Below are 17,067 nucleotides of genomic sequence, written 5' to 3' on the forward strand. Positions count from 1 at the left end.
ACTTTCATAGCTAGTTGATGGATAGGAGCAGGGTAAAATGGATCAAAATATAAAATGGGAAATTGATGTTTTGAATGGAGGTATGCATCCTTGAGTTTGAGTAGAAGATGTTTCTGCCCAAAACCTGAAGGACTGTCTGGATTAGTCATTTTTGAAAGTACATAGAGGATTCCCCTTATCACTCATGCTCCCAATTCACTAGGATCAGTGTGAAGTCGAAGGCTTTCATGGCTGGCATCCATAGTTTTTTGTGGTTTTTTTGGGCAATGTGGCCATGTTCTAGAAGAGTTTCTTCCTGATGTTTCCCCAGCATCTGTGGCTGGCATCTTCAGAGAATGCTTGCTTGGAAAAAGTTGTGTGTGTGTGTGTGTGTGTATACACATACACATACATACATACTGTGTGAGCCTGGGAATGCAGGAGTGATTTGCATGTGTATTGTTCTGTTGGTGATGGCAGGCCTCAGGCTGGGAGGCTAATGCAAAAGAGGATTAGTGTCTTTTGCATTAGCCTCCCAGCTTGAGGCCTGCCATCAACAACAGAACAATACACATGCAAATCACTCCTGCATTCACAGGCTCACACAGTGTGTGTGTGTGTGTGTGTGTGCACACACACACTCAACTTTTTCCAGGCAAGTATTCTCTGAGGATGCCAGCCACAGATGCTGGTGAAACGTCAGCAGGAAGAAACTCTTCTTGAACATGGTCACTAGGATCAGCTTTGTGAATTCTGAGGTCTACCTCTGAGCTTTTCATAAAATTACCAAACCTTTATGGATTAGGTCCACATGTTTTTAGGCCCAACATTTCAATTTTGGGAAAGTCCATGAAGCAGCCTTTTCCTATTGCTGTCAAAAGACGCACCAAACCCCCTAGGCAACATAAAGCCCATGGACCACACGATTCTTCCCCTACCTTTGGAGCTACAGGATAAGATGTGTAGCAATAGTTCTATCCTCCAACACTTTATTATCTTTCCCTCCCCACAACATCTGTCACCTCACTTTTTCTTCTGCAGGAACAGAAAACCTCAGGTATTAGGGCTTACTCCAGCCTTCCTTGAATCCTAATCCAGCCATATGTGCCTCTACAGATGACCATGTCCCCTTCCTCATAAAACCATTGTTTGGCAGCTTCCCAATGTTTATACTGTCCCACCTCTTTCTTAAGGCATAACTATTGACAGTAAGACATTTAATCTAAAATATTCAGATATTGGTTTTGATTATACCCCTTGGTCTTGGCTACTACTGTAATATGGTTTCAAAGAACTTCTCTGAGATTATATTTGGCCCTCATGTTGAAAGAAATTTTCTATCTTCGTTCTAACATTTGGGCTGGCCCTGACACACTGTCCAAGCAGCCATAGTTAAGAGTCAGTTTATTTATATAATGGCCTGTTACAGACTGCCAAAATAAAGCTGCTTTGGGTCTCTTTGGAGGTATGCTATTTATATGATGCATGGGTCCTAAGAGTCCAGAGGTCGCGCCAAAGCCACACTCCATTCCTAAGCACTGGAGTGCAGCTTTGAGGCAGCTTCCGGATTCTTAGGATGCATGCATCATTTAAATAGCATACCTCCAAAGAGACCCAAAGCAGCTTTATTTTGGCAGTCTGTAACAGGCCAATGTGTTTCCTGCAGTGCTTTGCACTCAAAATCTTTCACCAAAAAAATGAATACCATCTTGTCTTCAGGGCCTCCTGGTAACAAAACACTGTGCTATTTTTTTTTTAAAAAAATGGCTCGCTAGTGCAAAAGGAATTCAATAGGTGGCAAAGAGGATTCAAATGAGACAAGGAGGCATACTAGTGCAATGTCCCTTCATGATGCCACCCAAGACAGGTGGATCTGAAACTGTTGCTTTAAAGGGGCTATACTCCTAGCCTTCTACTTGCTCATACGTGATTTATATTAATCATTATAAATGAGGCCAGGGGCTACACTCTGACTGGTCACAGCTGTTTTCGAGAACTTTTGAACATTTCCCTCTTTTCCTGCTGCTTGTTTAATTAGTGCTAATATAAATTTCAACCTGGGCATTAACCATTTTCAGCAGACCATCACATGCCTTCCAATAAAGGTAATTTCCTGTCTTCCCCCAGCTACTAATAACAGTATTCATTAGCAGGACATAACAAAACATTGTCTTGCACTAAGTCCTCACGGCCCATTCAGACCCACTGCCTGCATATCAGTTCCATAGATCTCATTCCTTCTTGATAAAAATAGAAAGCTATTTTGGACCAGGAGGACTTTTGGATAGATCAGGCCACAGGGTTCAGGCCCAAGGATTGCAACTAGGATTGCTCTGCTGTTTTGTGGCTTACATTCTTAAATGTAAAAACTAGAATGTTTTCTCTTTCCAACAAGCAAATGTTACTTTTGCCATTAAAGTGCGCGCGCGCACGCACACACACACACGCACACACACACAGACACAGATACACACACACACACATATATATATATAATACAAGCCCTGTGTGTAAACTATATATTATTAGCTGCATTTTAAAAAATCCTATTTAGTTTGCGGTTAAAAAAAAATCACCTACCTCGTTGGAATGTGTCCTGTTCTGGTGTTTTGCTCGGTCAGAAGCATTGGAAAAAGCTTTATTGCAGCCTTCATGTTCACAGACATAAGGTTTTTCTCCAGTATGAGACCTCAGGTGTGTCTTTAAGTTTTCTAGCCGTGAATAGGCTTTGGAGCAACCTTCAAACTAAAAGAAAACAAAGCTGGAGTGTTAATCAGCTGGAGGCATTTTTCCATCTCATCTGGTTTTAATCTCCACCTTGTTGAGCAGCATAAATTCTGGGCAGATCTTGGCTTTCATGAGCATTTGGGTTTTTTTTAAAAAAGAAAAATGCTGTTCATAATTTGGATAGCTGATTCAAAACAGGTGCCTGCTTGTTTAAGCCCAGCCTACTCTTTTCGGCAGAGGTACAATCCTCTGGCTGTTTTGGCTCACAACTCCTATAAGCTCCACCCAAAATGGTCAATGGTGAGAGATTGTGGGAGTTGGAGTTCACAACATCAGGAGGGCCAAAGTCTTCCCTTCCCCAAATCTATAGGTGTCCTAATGCTTTGCATCAATGGAAGTATAGTGTCTAGATCAAGGGAAGTAATAGTGCCACTCTATTCTGTTCTGGTCAAGCCCCACTTGGAATATTGTGTCCAGTTCTGGGCACCACAATTTTAAAAGGATGTTGAGCAACTGGAGCGTGTCCAAAGGAGGACGACTAAAATGGTGAAGGGCCTGGCAACCATGCCCTATGAAGAACGACTTAGGGAGCTGGGGATGTTTAGCCTGGAGAAGAGAAGGTTAAGAGGTGATATGACAGACCTGTTTAAATATTTGAAGGGATGTCATATTGAGGAGGGAGCTAGCTAGTTTTCTTCTGCTCCAGAGACTAGGACCCGGAGCAATGGATGCAAGCTCCAGGAAAAGAGATTCCACCTCAACATTAGGAGGAACTTCCTGACAGTAAGGGCTGTTCGACAGTGGAAGACACTCCCTTAGAGAGTGGTGGAGTCTCCTTCCTTGGAGGTCTTTAAACAGAGGCTGGATGCCAATCTGTCGGGGATGCTTTGATTGTGAGTTCCTGCATGGCAGGGGCTAGACTAGATGGGCCTTGTGGTCTCTTCCAACTCTATTATTCTATGATTCTATACATAGCAGATGTGATCATCATGGAGGCACCACTATTGCACCAGTATTTCTGTCAGCATGCACATGAAGTGCAGAGAACATTATTTATTGTTGTTATATGACTTCAAATTTACTCTGGTAAAATTTACTCATGGTGCTCTTCATACGATTCTTTTGGCATGATTGATTCTGAGGATATTTGCTGTTGCCTTAGTCTAGGCTGAGATTTGCCCAAGGTCACCTAGGGATCTCTCACACAATTGTTACACAATTATAGCACCACCATAACTGCCATGGCTGCATCTTATGGAATCCTGGGGGGTCTGTACTTTGGTAAGGCAGTGGAGCAATCTGACTAAGGGGTGAAGCAGTCTACCCTTTTGCGCCAGCTTGCGGCCGGTATCAGAGTGTGTCATTTAGACGCCGCATGCTCTGATGCCACCCTCAAGCCAGTGTCTCACCACCTGCCTGACTACATGGCGGGCAGCTTTGCAGTGCTCTGGTGGCGTGCATTTAAACACTGCTGCAGGAACATCGCAAAGCTGCAGTGGTAGTGGAAAAACAGCTTTTTGCCAGCCAAAAAAGGAGCGGCGTTTTGCTGTTTCTTTTTGTGCCGGAAAAAAGCCGGGCTGGGGTGTGCGGTTGCTGTGGCCCCAACCTGGCATTCAAAGGGGATGGTGTCAAGCCCGCCTTTCAGGGCCATCTGTTTCAGCCCTAAGATCTAAATGCTCCTCCCTAAACTGCAAATCAGAAGATTTCACAGAATGGAACCATGGCAGTTAAAGTTGAATCATAGGGCTATAATTGTGTATTGTGAAAAGTCCCCAGATTTCCATGGCTGAGCAGAATTCAAATCTTAGACTGCTGGAGTTCTGGTTCAACACTCAAACCACTACACCATATGGGATCCATATGTGTAAATGTGTTTGAGGACCCTGAATGGGTTGGAGTTTCACAAGGCATTCATACCAGCTGTTATATGTATTTCAAGAACTTGCAACAGAAAACAACCAGTATAACACTAGTGTAGAACAAAATATGCCAGATAATATGTGAATGTGGCCTGACACATACTATATGGGAGGAGTGGACAACTTGTAGCATTCCAGATGTTGTTAGATATGTAACTTTCATGATCCTTCACCATTGGCTATTCTGGCCACGACTGCTGGGAGCTGCAGTCAAACAAAATCTGGAGGGTCACAAGTTCCTTACTCTTGCTTTATGGGCTCAAATATCATTTAGATGTGCTGAAGAAATACTGTACCTCTTACCAACTAGAAATATATGGTAATGAAGCTTATTTAGATTAGGCATAATAATTTGAGCAGAAATGTAAACAAAGTGCATCTGAGCAAGGGAGTTAGCTGTTCAACTTTTCCGTTTCCCTGTCCTGGAGAGTAAATTTGGACATCTCTTCTACCCTCACTCCAACTAAATCTGAACAAGGGTACTTCTAAAAGTTGCTGCCCAGACTCATCTTTGGTCTAGTTCAAGTCAACTACCTTGTCTCCATTAGCTTTTACATTGAAAAATTACTGCCCAATGAATCTGGACAGCAATTTCTCCAACAGATGTGGCTTCAACAGATATTGCAGTCCTTATTTCCTGGAATGAATTCTTTGCACTGGAGCCACAACTAGTAGCCAAGTGATAATAGGGTGATAAGATGGCGAGATTCTAACTCTTCAAGACATAGAAGGAGATTGCTTCAGTCCGTAGAATACTCAAATTACAAATTTCAAGAAAACACCATGGTTAGAAGATGAAGTAACTCAGAGAACCCAGACAGAGAGAATTCATTTGTTCCATCTGCAAACAAAGAGGAGAGTTATGAGTCCTGTTCAGTGAGTGGTGTTGGTGCAAGAAGGTCCTTCTGCAGTTCAGTTGGTCTCCATTTATATGAATGTTTGTGGTACAGGATCAAGTCAGCTGTGGAACAGGGAGGTCATAATACTTGCCAACTTTGTGTGTTATATTGAATGCATGAACTTCCCAATAAGAACATTCTTTACCAGAGTTTGAAAAAGGTACTCTGTTGGACTGCAGCTTCATTTTTATGCTGTGATTCTCCCAGAAAGGGGCCCAGGGTGGCTCACAAGATAACAGTGGTAGCTGGTGACTCCCATGTCAGCTGGGCAGTGAATCCTCTCTGGATTTTATTTCATTCTTTAAAAAAGCTGCTCAGTGCATTGAATCCTACCACGCAACACAGGTTCAGCATCTTGGATAGCTTCAGTGCATTGGATAGTTTGAACTAAAACTTGGAGTGAGATTCCCTGCACCTTTGACAATGGGGCCTCCCAGCCAATATAGGCAGTAGCCATTCCACCAGGGATACCCTGAGAAATTCCATATAGGTTACTTTCTCAAGCCCTGATCTACACACACACACACACACACACACAGAGAGAGAGAGAGAGGTTCCATAAGGAAGGAAAAATAATACGTAATTCTGGCAAACATGCATAGGACTCTCCATTCTATGTAAAGATACTGGTAAAAGCAGGGGTAGGATGAGCAAGTGTGGTGTAGTGGTTTGAATATTGGACTATGACTCTGGAGACCAGGTTTGAATCCCTGTTCAACCATGGAAACCCACCGGATGGCCTTAGGAAAGTCACACACTCTCAGCTTCAGAAGAAGGCAAAGGCTCTGAACAAATCTGACCAAGAAAATCCCAGGATAGGGTCCTGTTATAAGAAGTTGGAAATGACAACAATAACAAGGATGAGCATATCATGCCAGTTTCCTACTCTCATGATTTTACCCAGTTTATGAAGGATGGATCTAGTGGCTTATGGCAGTATGCTTCTACTTGAACTGCCATGGTTCTCTCCTATGGAATCCTGGGATTGGCAGATGAAGGAGGGGCCTTTAAAATTCTCAACCATAGAACTCTAATACTTCACAAATCACAAACCCCAAGATTCCATAGGAGGCAGCCATGACAGCTAAAATGGAATTATAGCATTATAACATTTACTGTGAATGGATCCCAGGTATTAAGATTCTCACATTGAGTTTTGTTGTGTGCTTAGATGGAGATTATAAGACTCTGCCCAACACATTCTGACATACCAACCTGTGTGGGTTTATGTTCTTGTTGACTTACCGTGCATTTGTGTGGCTTTTCTCCAGTGTGCCTCCGCATATGTACCACTAGCATGTACTGTGCTTTGAATGGCTTCTGCTCCCGGGTACACTCTTGCCAGCGGCAGACAAACTCCTTCTTTTCCCCATGAATGTGGTCATTGTTGATGTGCTGGAAAACAAGAAGAGATGAAGACAGATGAGAAGAATAAACCATAAATTATTTTAAGGATTATTTTAGGTTATTTTTAAAAATAGTTCTTAAATAATATTTTCATTTGTTTTTCAAGTTTTTATCTTTATATTGTTTTAAATGTTTTTACCTGTTGTGCACCACCCTGGGGGCCCTGGTGGGCTGGGAGGTGATATATAAATTCTTTAAACAAATATATAATAATAAATGAGACAGGTTGTTACATAAAAAGTCAGCAACATGTGTTAGCCATTCCCTCCAATAAAATTCACTGAAGTATTGCTGCATATGGTGCCCTCCCTGGTTTTATGATGTTTTTTTCTTTAAACAGACCTTAAATATGGATGAAAAGATGCAAAGGAAGCTTGTCACATATTTGAGACTAACTGAAAAAAAAGAGAAATTTCCCATCCATTTCATCTCCTGCAATTGTATTTCACATTATTATTATTATTATTATTATTATTATTATTATTATCATCATCCTTTATTTATAAAGTGCTGTAAATTTACTTTGTGAGATGCAAGTAGACCGGAGTCCATGAAAGCCCAATTTCTTTTTTCTCTGTTAAGGTCTTTACACACCGCAGAGATATAGCATTATAATTTCACTTGATTTGCCACTGCAATAGCCAATGGAATCCTGGGAACTGCAGTTTAGGGAGTGTACTTATAATTCTCAGTCAGTTGTGGTGCTTATGACCAAAGTACAAACCCCATGATTCCATAGGATTCTGCCATGGCAGCATTCCCTTTTATCTCTTTATGCTGAAACAGAATAACAAGCTGTCTCCTTCAATACTGCTACCTAAATATGGATGTACTAGTTTGATATTGAATGACTAAAGCATCTGTATTTATTTTATAATAAAAACGATATTTTTAAAAATTGTTAATACATTAGATGTTGTATGCTGTTGTTTTATTTTTTGATCCATTTTGTTTTATTGCTTTACAGTTTTATCTTGCAAATTGCCTTGATAAGATTTGGACTTGGAAAGTGATTTTGTCTCAGAAGGAACCAGATTTAAATGACAATTTTCCCCACTCCCCATGGCAAACCCTCATATTGCACATCACTCTCCTACTATTTTAATCTTCACAACAACCTTGTGAGATAGGATAGACTCAGAGTTAGTAACTGGTCCAAGTTCACCTCATGAGTTTTCCAGATGAGTTGGAAATTTAAAAACAGATCTTCCCCTCTTAATCCTACGGTTTAACCACTACACAACAGTGCCTTTAATAGCTAGGGGTGGGGAGCAGAAGGCTGAGACTCAGTATTCCTCTCTCAGAAAAACTAAGCTCCATTGATCTTTTTGACAAGAGTCTCATGAGCAAAATGAAATATAAAACTGGTAAAACTGAAAGCACCCAGTATTTATTCTTAGCCATCTTGAGTCCCATGACTGAGGGGGAAAAACAGGAAATCAATAAATAATTTTAAAAATCAATGATATCCCACTACATAGCCCAGGCAACCTGTTGAAGTGAGTTGAACACCTGCTTTGGAGCTTCCATCATTGGTGGAGTGAGCCAAGTACAGCCCTCCAGATATTGGTAGTAACTTTCATGAGGCCTAGTTGATGAAGCACAGAGGAAGCTGTAGTGCAACAAATACTAGAAGACTTCACTTTGCTCAGCTCTGATCTATGGTCTGTAGCAAAAAATAACATTTTAAAAGTCTGAAGAAAAGAACCCATGCCCAGCTCCATATACTATTGATTATGCCACCTCATAAAAGGCTTCTGTTGCTACAGAACTTGGGTCTTCAGTTTCTATTTTACAGGCTGAGGGATGATCAAACATTTGAATTTTAAGAAGTCTGGTAACAGTACTGCTCATGTATTGTAATACTCCTGGGGTTGTCTTTTCCTCTAATTACTAAAGATAAAGTCTTCCTACAGATCCAATGGAAAGCCTTAAAATGTAATACCTGGAAGGCTTCTTCATTTCTGAATTTCCTTTCCATTCAACAGTGTGGTTTAACATGTGGATTGCAATTCTGTATACCACTGAGATGAAGGATTTGACTACTGTTTAGAAGCAATGTTCTGGAGAAAGCAAACCTCATTCAAAAACTGTATATATAATGAGCGATGGCATTCTACCTTGTGTACATCTTTCTCAATACTGCATTGCACATTTTGCCTAATAGCTTCTAACAAACATTACCAGCTGTTTAAAGGTCTCCTGCTTATGTTTCTATTGGTTTTGGACTAAAATCACTTATTCACCCTTCTCTTATGTCTCACTGAGCTCCTCTGGGGTGGCTTTAATTTTCTTCTTCCTCAAAGAGGTTTAGACAGATAAAAGAGTACTGCATCTTTTCCTCTCAAAAACCTCTTGAGGTAGAATATATTGGTCCTTTAAGTTGTAATATAAAACTATAATGGAGTTAGAGTATAGAAATGAGTAATTACAATTAGGTAGTTGTAATGATTTCCTTTCTCCAAAACTGTTACATTACAGTTGTAACTTAATGGAAATAGTCATTCCTTTTTGATGTAACGGTAACATTTCAGTGAAATATTTGTACTCACTAAATTGTAGAACAGGAATATTTTACAGTTGAAGTGCTGCCTTGTGGTCTGTTGTGATGGTAAGCTGGGTGGGAGGAGAGTATCTTTTGTACCATAGGCTGTTGGTTGGTAGCTTTAAGATTTCCTTTTTCAAAGTAATGCTATCTATCTGTCTGTTTTGTACCCTACCTTTCTCTCAATGTGGGACCCAATGAAAAAGTAAACAATTTTAGATTTGTTTGGTTTTTTTTTGGGGGGGGGGAATGGAAAACCCTTTGAAAATAATTATTTTAAAAATATCACTATGCTAAATATCAACTTGAGATGGAACCAAAACTAATTATTCTAATCTTGTTCTTACAAATTTCCTTCAGTCTGGTCTCTCCTCACAAGTGCCAACAGCTTACCTTACTTTTTGGGTTTTAGCAAACCACTTCATTTAATCAGGGAAAGGTGTGAGTTACCACAACTATCATTTCTTTAATTTGGATAAAAATGGTAAAGTGGTTTGAGCAGAGCCCCAGTTGTTGTTGCCGTGAGTTGCCCTTGAGTCAGTTCTGACTCATGGAGACCCTGTGGATGAGACATCTTCAAGAATTCCTATCTTCTAAACTTACTAATAGACTAAAAAATTAACTAAATAATAAGAGGAACATCAACTGGAAGCAAGGAATAGATTATTTTGAGAAAAAAATGGGGTCCTTTAGCAGTAATAGGTCTAAAAGACCGATAAAAGAATAAATTAAAGAGCAGGCTAATTTGTTTGTTTTTTTGTTTTTGTTTGTATTTATATACCGCTATTCCAAAGATCATAGCGGTGAACAGCAAGTAAGCTAATTAGCAAGTAAGCTAATTTGCCCCCAACAGTCTGGGTACTCATTTTAGTGACCTCGGAAGGATGCAAGCCTGAGTCGAGCTTGGGCCCTTTTGCTGGTCTTGAACTCGCAACCTTGTGGTTTCGAGTGAATGGCTGCAGTACACGCATTTAACCACTGCGCCACCAGGGCTCCTTGATAGAGAGTTAGATACTCATACCTGACCAGTCCATAAAAGAGGGGCTAAGGCTTAAAGAGGAGTCTAGTTGAAAGTCTATAGACAGGATAGATTAGAAGTCTAGGGAATTTTTGTGTTAGTAATATGGGTTTGGAGTACCACTGAACTATGGATATAAGGAGGTGAGAATCCAATTAGAAACAGTCAAAGTAAAGCCAAGTAGGAAGTCAAGATCTATGTGTTTGTATAAAGGGATGGGTAGAAGAAGAAGTATAAAGGGATGGATAGTGCTCAGTTGTATGTCTTTGCTCTTCAGTATCTTTTTCCAGATCTTTCATAGCTGCCCTTCCCATTCCTAGTCTTTTTCTTATTTCTTGACTGCAGTCTCCATTCTGGTCCATGTTTGATCCTAGATATGGGAATTCTTTAAATATTTCTATTTTCTTGTTGTCTAGATTGAATTTGTGTTTTTCTGCTGTGATCATTATTTTTATTTTCTTTATGTTCAGCATAAAGAATTCTTTGGTGCGCTCCATTAGCCATCAACTGTTTGCAATATGGTCTCTGGTGCCCCTTCCTTTTCTGAATCCGGCTTGCACCCCTGAAATTTCTCTCTCCATGTATGTATGTTGGAATCTCTACTGCAGAATTTTCAGCTTCATTTTGTTTGCGTGTGAGATTAGTGCTATGGTCCTATAGTTGCTGCAGTCTTTTGTATCTCCTTTCTTGTGGATTGGTATGTACCATATATACTCAACTATAAGTCAACTTCATATATAAGTTGGGGACAGGTTTTGGAGCCAAAACTAAGAATTTTGATATGACCCATGGATAAGTTGAGGGTAAAATTTAGGGCCACGTAACAAAGGATCTAAAGGATTGATCAAATGAAAACAGTGCCAAAGAACTAAGAAAATTCCATCAGGCATAGCTGTTTGTGCTCACACTAAAGGATGAATGGATGAGAGAATAGAGGTGTGTCAGTGCTTCCAGGACAGATTCACCAAGGGATGGTTCCTTTTTAAAAATAAGAGTTAAAGTACGGTACTAACATTGACCTATGGATAAGTCAATTCTGGTTTTTTGGGGTCAATTTTTTGACTAAAATTTCTAGACTTATACATGAGTATATACAGTATATCGAGCATTTCCAGTCTGTTGGCCACTGCTTTGTTTTCCATATTTGTTGGCATATTTCAGTTAGCACAAAAGTTGCATCTGTCTGTAGCATATATCTGCATAAATATATATGTGTATATATGTGTGTGTGTGTGAGTGTGTGTAGCATAAATGTGGTCTTCCACAATTTTTCCTTCTGACTACTATGGAAGCCAGCAGAAACCGTCTGTTAAACACTATTTTTCCTTCTTTCCTTCCATGCTTTTTAAGGGATTGACACACACACCCATGGACAGCATTCACAGAGCAGCAACATTACACTACTCAGAATAGCAGCAGCCTTTGGGAAGTAGGCGTTTGTCAGAGGGACTCATCAAGGGGATTTGTGATGACACGATTTGAGTCAGCTCCACCACACGGAGGTCATATCAGATGTGCAGCTCACTTTAGGGAAGTGATTGCAATATAAATTGATTTGTAAAGTCTGCCATATGGAAAATATGAGTCCACAGAAGCCGTCATTGTGACCAACAAGATTTAGAAGAGGCTCAGCTGGTTTAGAGCCTGCAAAGATGACTTATTGGGGGCAACACAGAGACTCTTACTGTGGAAGCCAGAGTGTAGGTAGGAAGGTCCGAATCTCTGTAAATAAGATCATGGTGGAGCTACACCTGTTTTCCTTTTCAGATAGGACTGTTCACACAGAGCTAAGGTTTCATCACTAACATTCTAGGAGAAGATTAAGTCTGACACTCTGTTTCCAATAAAATTCATGTACATCCCAGTCTTTGTGTAAGATACAATCCAAGGCCAACAAACATATTCTAGTGAGCTGTTTATGATTATCAGAGTTTCTCTTTCTTAATTCAGTTCTCAGTTCATCCTGGAATTTGACCTCATTGTCACAAGCTTTTCATATGGAACAGTTACTTTTTAGTGATTCATATTTTTAGTTCTGGCTACACAGCACCATGATATGAAGAGAGGACAAACCTCACAATATAAGACTTGGCTCTCTTTTCTGACTTCACTTACATGGACAAGCTGCTCCTGTGTATCATACTCCTTTGTACACCCTTCCCAGTGACAGTTGGTCTCATAAATAACTTCCGGCTCTTGCTTGCATTCATCTTTATCCAGCTCCTCTTTCAAGTCCGTCAGATGTTCCTGTAAAGATACAAAGTCAGTTCAGATAGATGGGTTTGCTTGAACTCCTCTGTCAACCATAGTTTACACAACAGTTGCTAGTGTACTTGCTAATTAGCTTACTTGCTGTTCACTGCTATGATCTTTGGAATAGCGGTATATAAATAAAACAAATTAAATAAAAACAAATTAAAAGAAAAGAGCCACCACAAGACAATGATGATAGAGCATCGGATGAGTTGGAGAGGACCTCCCAGGCAGAAATACATTGGTAGGAGAAGATAAGCCCTATCCAAAGATCAGTCACGTGAAACTATCCTCAGACTGTCAGTTCCTTACCCTCATATTAAGGACATATCAGCCATCACCATATCAGCTGTTTTATTTTATTATTTGATCAATGATCTCCCATATAAATCTACTGTCTTTTATTGATTCAAAAAGTAAGGCAAGTGAAAGAGCAATAAATACAGGAAGAACAACAAATAGATAAATATGCATTTGAAAGTGGAGGAGTTTAAATAATTTTTTCAAGCAGTCCTATTTGCTAGGACAAGTGACTTCTGCATCAGAACTTTTAAAGAATTCAGGGCTCTACCAGGTTTATATTGGCAGTGTGGGGGGCAGAACTCCCCCACTTTTTCCTTTCTTTTCTTCATCCCCCTGCACTTAACTTTTTCCCTTCCAGACATTCTATATGTTTTCCAGTTTGGATATCCCTCACCCCACTTTTTGGGCATGTGGGGGGCATAGAAGAAGCTGTGGATTCTGGCTCCATGCCCCTTTGGCTTCTATCAATCAAGGTAAAATTACCAATCCTTCAGTTGGAGCAATTGATCCTGTCTGGGCCCAGTACTGAAGGACAAAGGTGTACCATCTCTCCCAGTTACTTTCTGAATCTCTTGGTGTCTCTATTAGCACCAATATGTGTGTTATTTGAGTAATTCATTAAAAATGCATGGGATGAGATTGCTAATCTTGCACTGAAGATGCAGGCTGGTAATGTGTTAGCGTGTTTAGCTTTTTGTGCTGCTTTGCACTTTATTTGTTGGTTTGCTTACCGGTAATTTCTATTTTACTACTCCTAGAATAGCTCTTCCACATGTAGAAAAGGAGTTATTTTGAACCTGTTCCAGGGTACAAATCACCTTAATCTGGCCTTGCTACCAAAGATGGGCTCCAACTCTGTACAGTTAAAGAGATGTTTCTCCAAGAACTGGAAAGGTGTACCTGAAAGGGGTTCCTCTCCAGAGAAAGCAGACTTGCTTGCTATTCTCGGATCAGGGGAAACAAAACCCAACCCCACAGCACCTAGGACACCCTCACAGGGACCATAGAATCACAGCCAAAGTTGTCCACCTCATTTATAGGATTTCTGACAAAAGTTTGTCCAGATAGTCCTTCCCAATTCTGTTCTGGATCCCCCCACAAAAATGGTGACTCGTAAATATCTGAGTCCCACTGAAAATAATGGGGGCACACCCCCGTGGCACATGCATGGGGCCACGCATGGGCACGCACCCCATTTCATCTCCCTACATTTGCCACCTGTGAATGGGCAAGGGACACAGACTCCAAGTCCACAAAAACAGAGAGGCGAGTGTGTATATAATACAAACCTTACTATTTTTTAGTAAGTATACTTTATATATAATGCAAACCCCTATCTCATGGGGCTACTTCAGTATTCCTCAATATCCTGTAGCAGGAGTAGGCAGACAGAGGCTAATGAACATCAACCAGTCTTTCTACGTGCCCAAAACAAGTGCGGCAACAAGGCTTGCCCCTACCCCATGCCTAAATTGTTCCTTACTATGCCCACTACATTCACACCAATTAAATAATGGTGATGGAAAGAATCTCTCTGAATCATGTGTTGTGCTCTGGATAGGGCCATTAGATAGTCATTGATGCAGTGGGTTGCTGTGAACCTGCTCAACACCCCTGATGATTTTTGATGTAAGTTCTTTCTCAAGATCTGCTGGGGATTGTAACACTTTGCTATTTAATGGTCAATTGAAATTTGGAAGGGGTAAAGTGCTCCATAACAGCTTGTGTTTTATTATTAAGGCAGATGGGGTAATTTCAAATGCCCAGAGTGTGTTGTTGCTCTATAATGTTAAAACCTTTTGGGCAAGTAGAAAGACTGGTGCTCATTAGCCTCCGTCTGCCTACTTCTGCTACAAGAAGATACTGAGGGAATGTCCCAGACAGATTCCATATGAGGAAATACAAATGGAACAAATATCTGTACCTACTGTTATGACTTGAGGGCAGTTAGACAAGGTGGCCTCCTGTGGTCTCTTCTAGCTCTGTGCTTCTTCATTTTGAGAGAGAGAAGTGGATGAGCTGGAAACTAGCCAACTATTTTTCCCAGCACATGGCCTGAGGCCTACTTTAAACTGCTGTTAGGTAAATTAGTAGGCTAATAAGCCTTAAGGGCTATTAACGCTAAATATTTGGGGGGAGTCTTCTCTGACAATGGAATAGGCACTTGAGTAGGGGGCCATGTGCCATTTTGCACCCTTGCAGTAAAACGTCCCAGCAGATCCAACATAATCACAACTGATGCCATCTCACTTTTGGATTTTGGACTATTTTCAGCTGATTTTGGAATATTTAGAAAAAGTTTTAAAGGTATGTGTAGGGCTGAGTGTGTGAGAGGGTAAAGCCATTTGGGGTAAATATATTTCTGGGGACAACTGTCTTTCTGCAGTGGTGGGATTGTGTGCTCTTGTGAGGCAAAAGGCTATGCTGATGGCAGCAGTACTGCTGGATATGGACAAATATAGATTCAACGAGAGAGGTCATGGGCCTCAGCCAGCAGGACATGAGTAGAGTGATTGAAAACAGGGGGTCCTGGAGATGTCTCAATTACAGGGTCACCATGAGTCAACGTCTACTCAAAGGCAGTTAACAATAAAAGCAGGAGCCCAGAGTTTGTGATTTCTATGTACTTGAAAGTTAAATTCCACTGAGATCAAATGGGACTTATTACACATAATACATAGCAGCAAACTCATTTTTGTTACCAAGAGTATACTCAGACATCTGCTCATCACAACTTCCTGACAAAATTTCCGGGTGAAATATTTATTGGAAATGGCATCTATATGAGACATTCAAACTTTCTTTTTTGAGGTTTGTGTAAAAAACCAGGGTGCACTTAAAAACCAAGATGTGCAAAGAAGCTCTTGTGTCTAAACACATTCTAAATCTTGGACTGGAGCCTTTGAAGGCAACATTTTGAGTTGCACATAGAATTAATTAAAGGATGCTTAGATTAATATGTCTCAATTCTTCATTAGATTCCTAACCTCAAGAAATCAAAAGCACCTTTTGTGGTATAAAAGAGAGTGATCTGTGACTTGATTAAGATGGGAGTACAGCAAGCTGGCTATTTTACGTCATGTGCTGCTGTCGGCTACCGTATGCTGAGATGTTGCTAAACCCCAAAGCTCTGGAGAGATGCCTCCTCGCCCTGATCGTGCTGACTACAGCATGTTTATCTTTCCCAGATACACTATCTTCATCAATTTTACCAGCCCCCTGATGATTGCACATGTTGCTGTCCCCATGCATCATGCCAAAACCTGCTTCTGAACTGGAGCTGAAAAGAAATTTGTCATCAACTCTTCTGTTGGCTTGACAATAGCATAGCATCATATTTCATGAAAATGAAGTGCCCAGAGCACTCCCAATAGTTTACAGTTGTGATAAAGAACGGTCAGATAGGTACTGTCAGCCATTAAACAGTTTGGAAGTGTGCAGCTCTGACAGGAACACAGAAGCTGGTGGGCTCTTCTGGGTGTCAAATGTGGTGTCACTGAGGTAAAGGATGCTTGCTGAAGGTGAGCGATTCCTTTTTGAACAGGGAAGGCTCCTTTCTAGAGAGTTTCCTACCGACATAGAGGATCTCCCATGTAATCTATGTTTGCTCAGAGACACTGTTACTGCTTGCTTTGCAGTCTACAAATATCAAACATCATTTTTTTAAAAAGGCACTTGGCTGAAATATAGCAGTTCTGTCTAAGCCTCCTGGAAGATTATCTGACCCAAGAACCCATGGAGTATCTCATTCCACTCACTCATGAAAACCTGCACTTACCCATCACGCTGGGACTTAGGGTAGGGGATCTGATACCTTGAAACATTCTCCCTCTCATAAATTTTATCCAGCCAACCCACCCACTCTCAAACCCATGCATCTTTCAAAGTGCAACCTGTTAGAAGTTTTTGAATTATGAGCTGCAGAACTGTGCAGGTGAGGAGTATTTGTATATTTTAATACTCCACATGGCCATAATGTTACAGGGGAATGGAGACTTCCATTGTTCATTGCTGGCC

At 40.7% G+C, this 17,067-nt stretch overlaps 1 protein-coding gene across 1 annotated transcript in view; it reads right to left on the reverse strand.

Moving 5' to 3' along the window:
- Positions 1 to 17,067, reverse strand: part of GLI2 (GLI family zinc finger 2) — a 302,294-nt gene that overhangs the window by 14,141 nt on the left and 271,086 nt on the right. The window contains exons 10-12 of the mRNA XM_089520297.1: positions 12,610 to 12,741; positions 6,770 to 6,919; positions 2,560 to 2,724 (exon numbers count right to left, since the gene is read on the reverse strand). Coding sequence (XP_089376423.1) covers positions 2,560 to 2,724; positions 6,770 to 6,919; positions 12,610 to 12,741 — 447 coding nt within the window. The remainder of the gene's footprint in view (positions 1 to 2,559; positions 2,725 to 6,769; positions 6,920 to 12,609; positions 12,742 to 17,067) is intronic.

Source organism: Sceloporus occidentalis, unplaced genomic scaffold (assembly GCF_023333645.1).
Source record: "Sceloporus occidentalis isolate IW3139 unplaced genomic scaffold, rSceOcc1.0.p SCAF_4, whole genome shotgun sequence".
Taxonomy (NCBI): domain Eukaryota; kingdom Metazoa; phylum Chordata; class Lepidosauria; order Squamata; family Phrynosomatidae; genus Sceloporus; species Sceloporus occidentalis.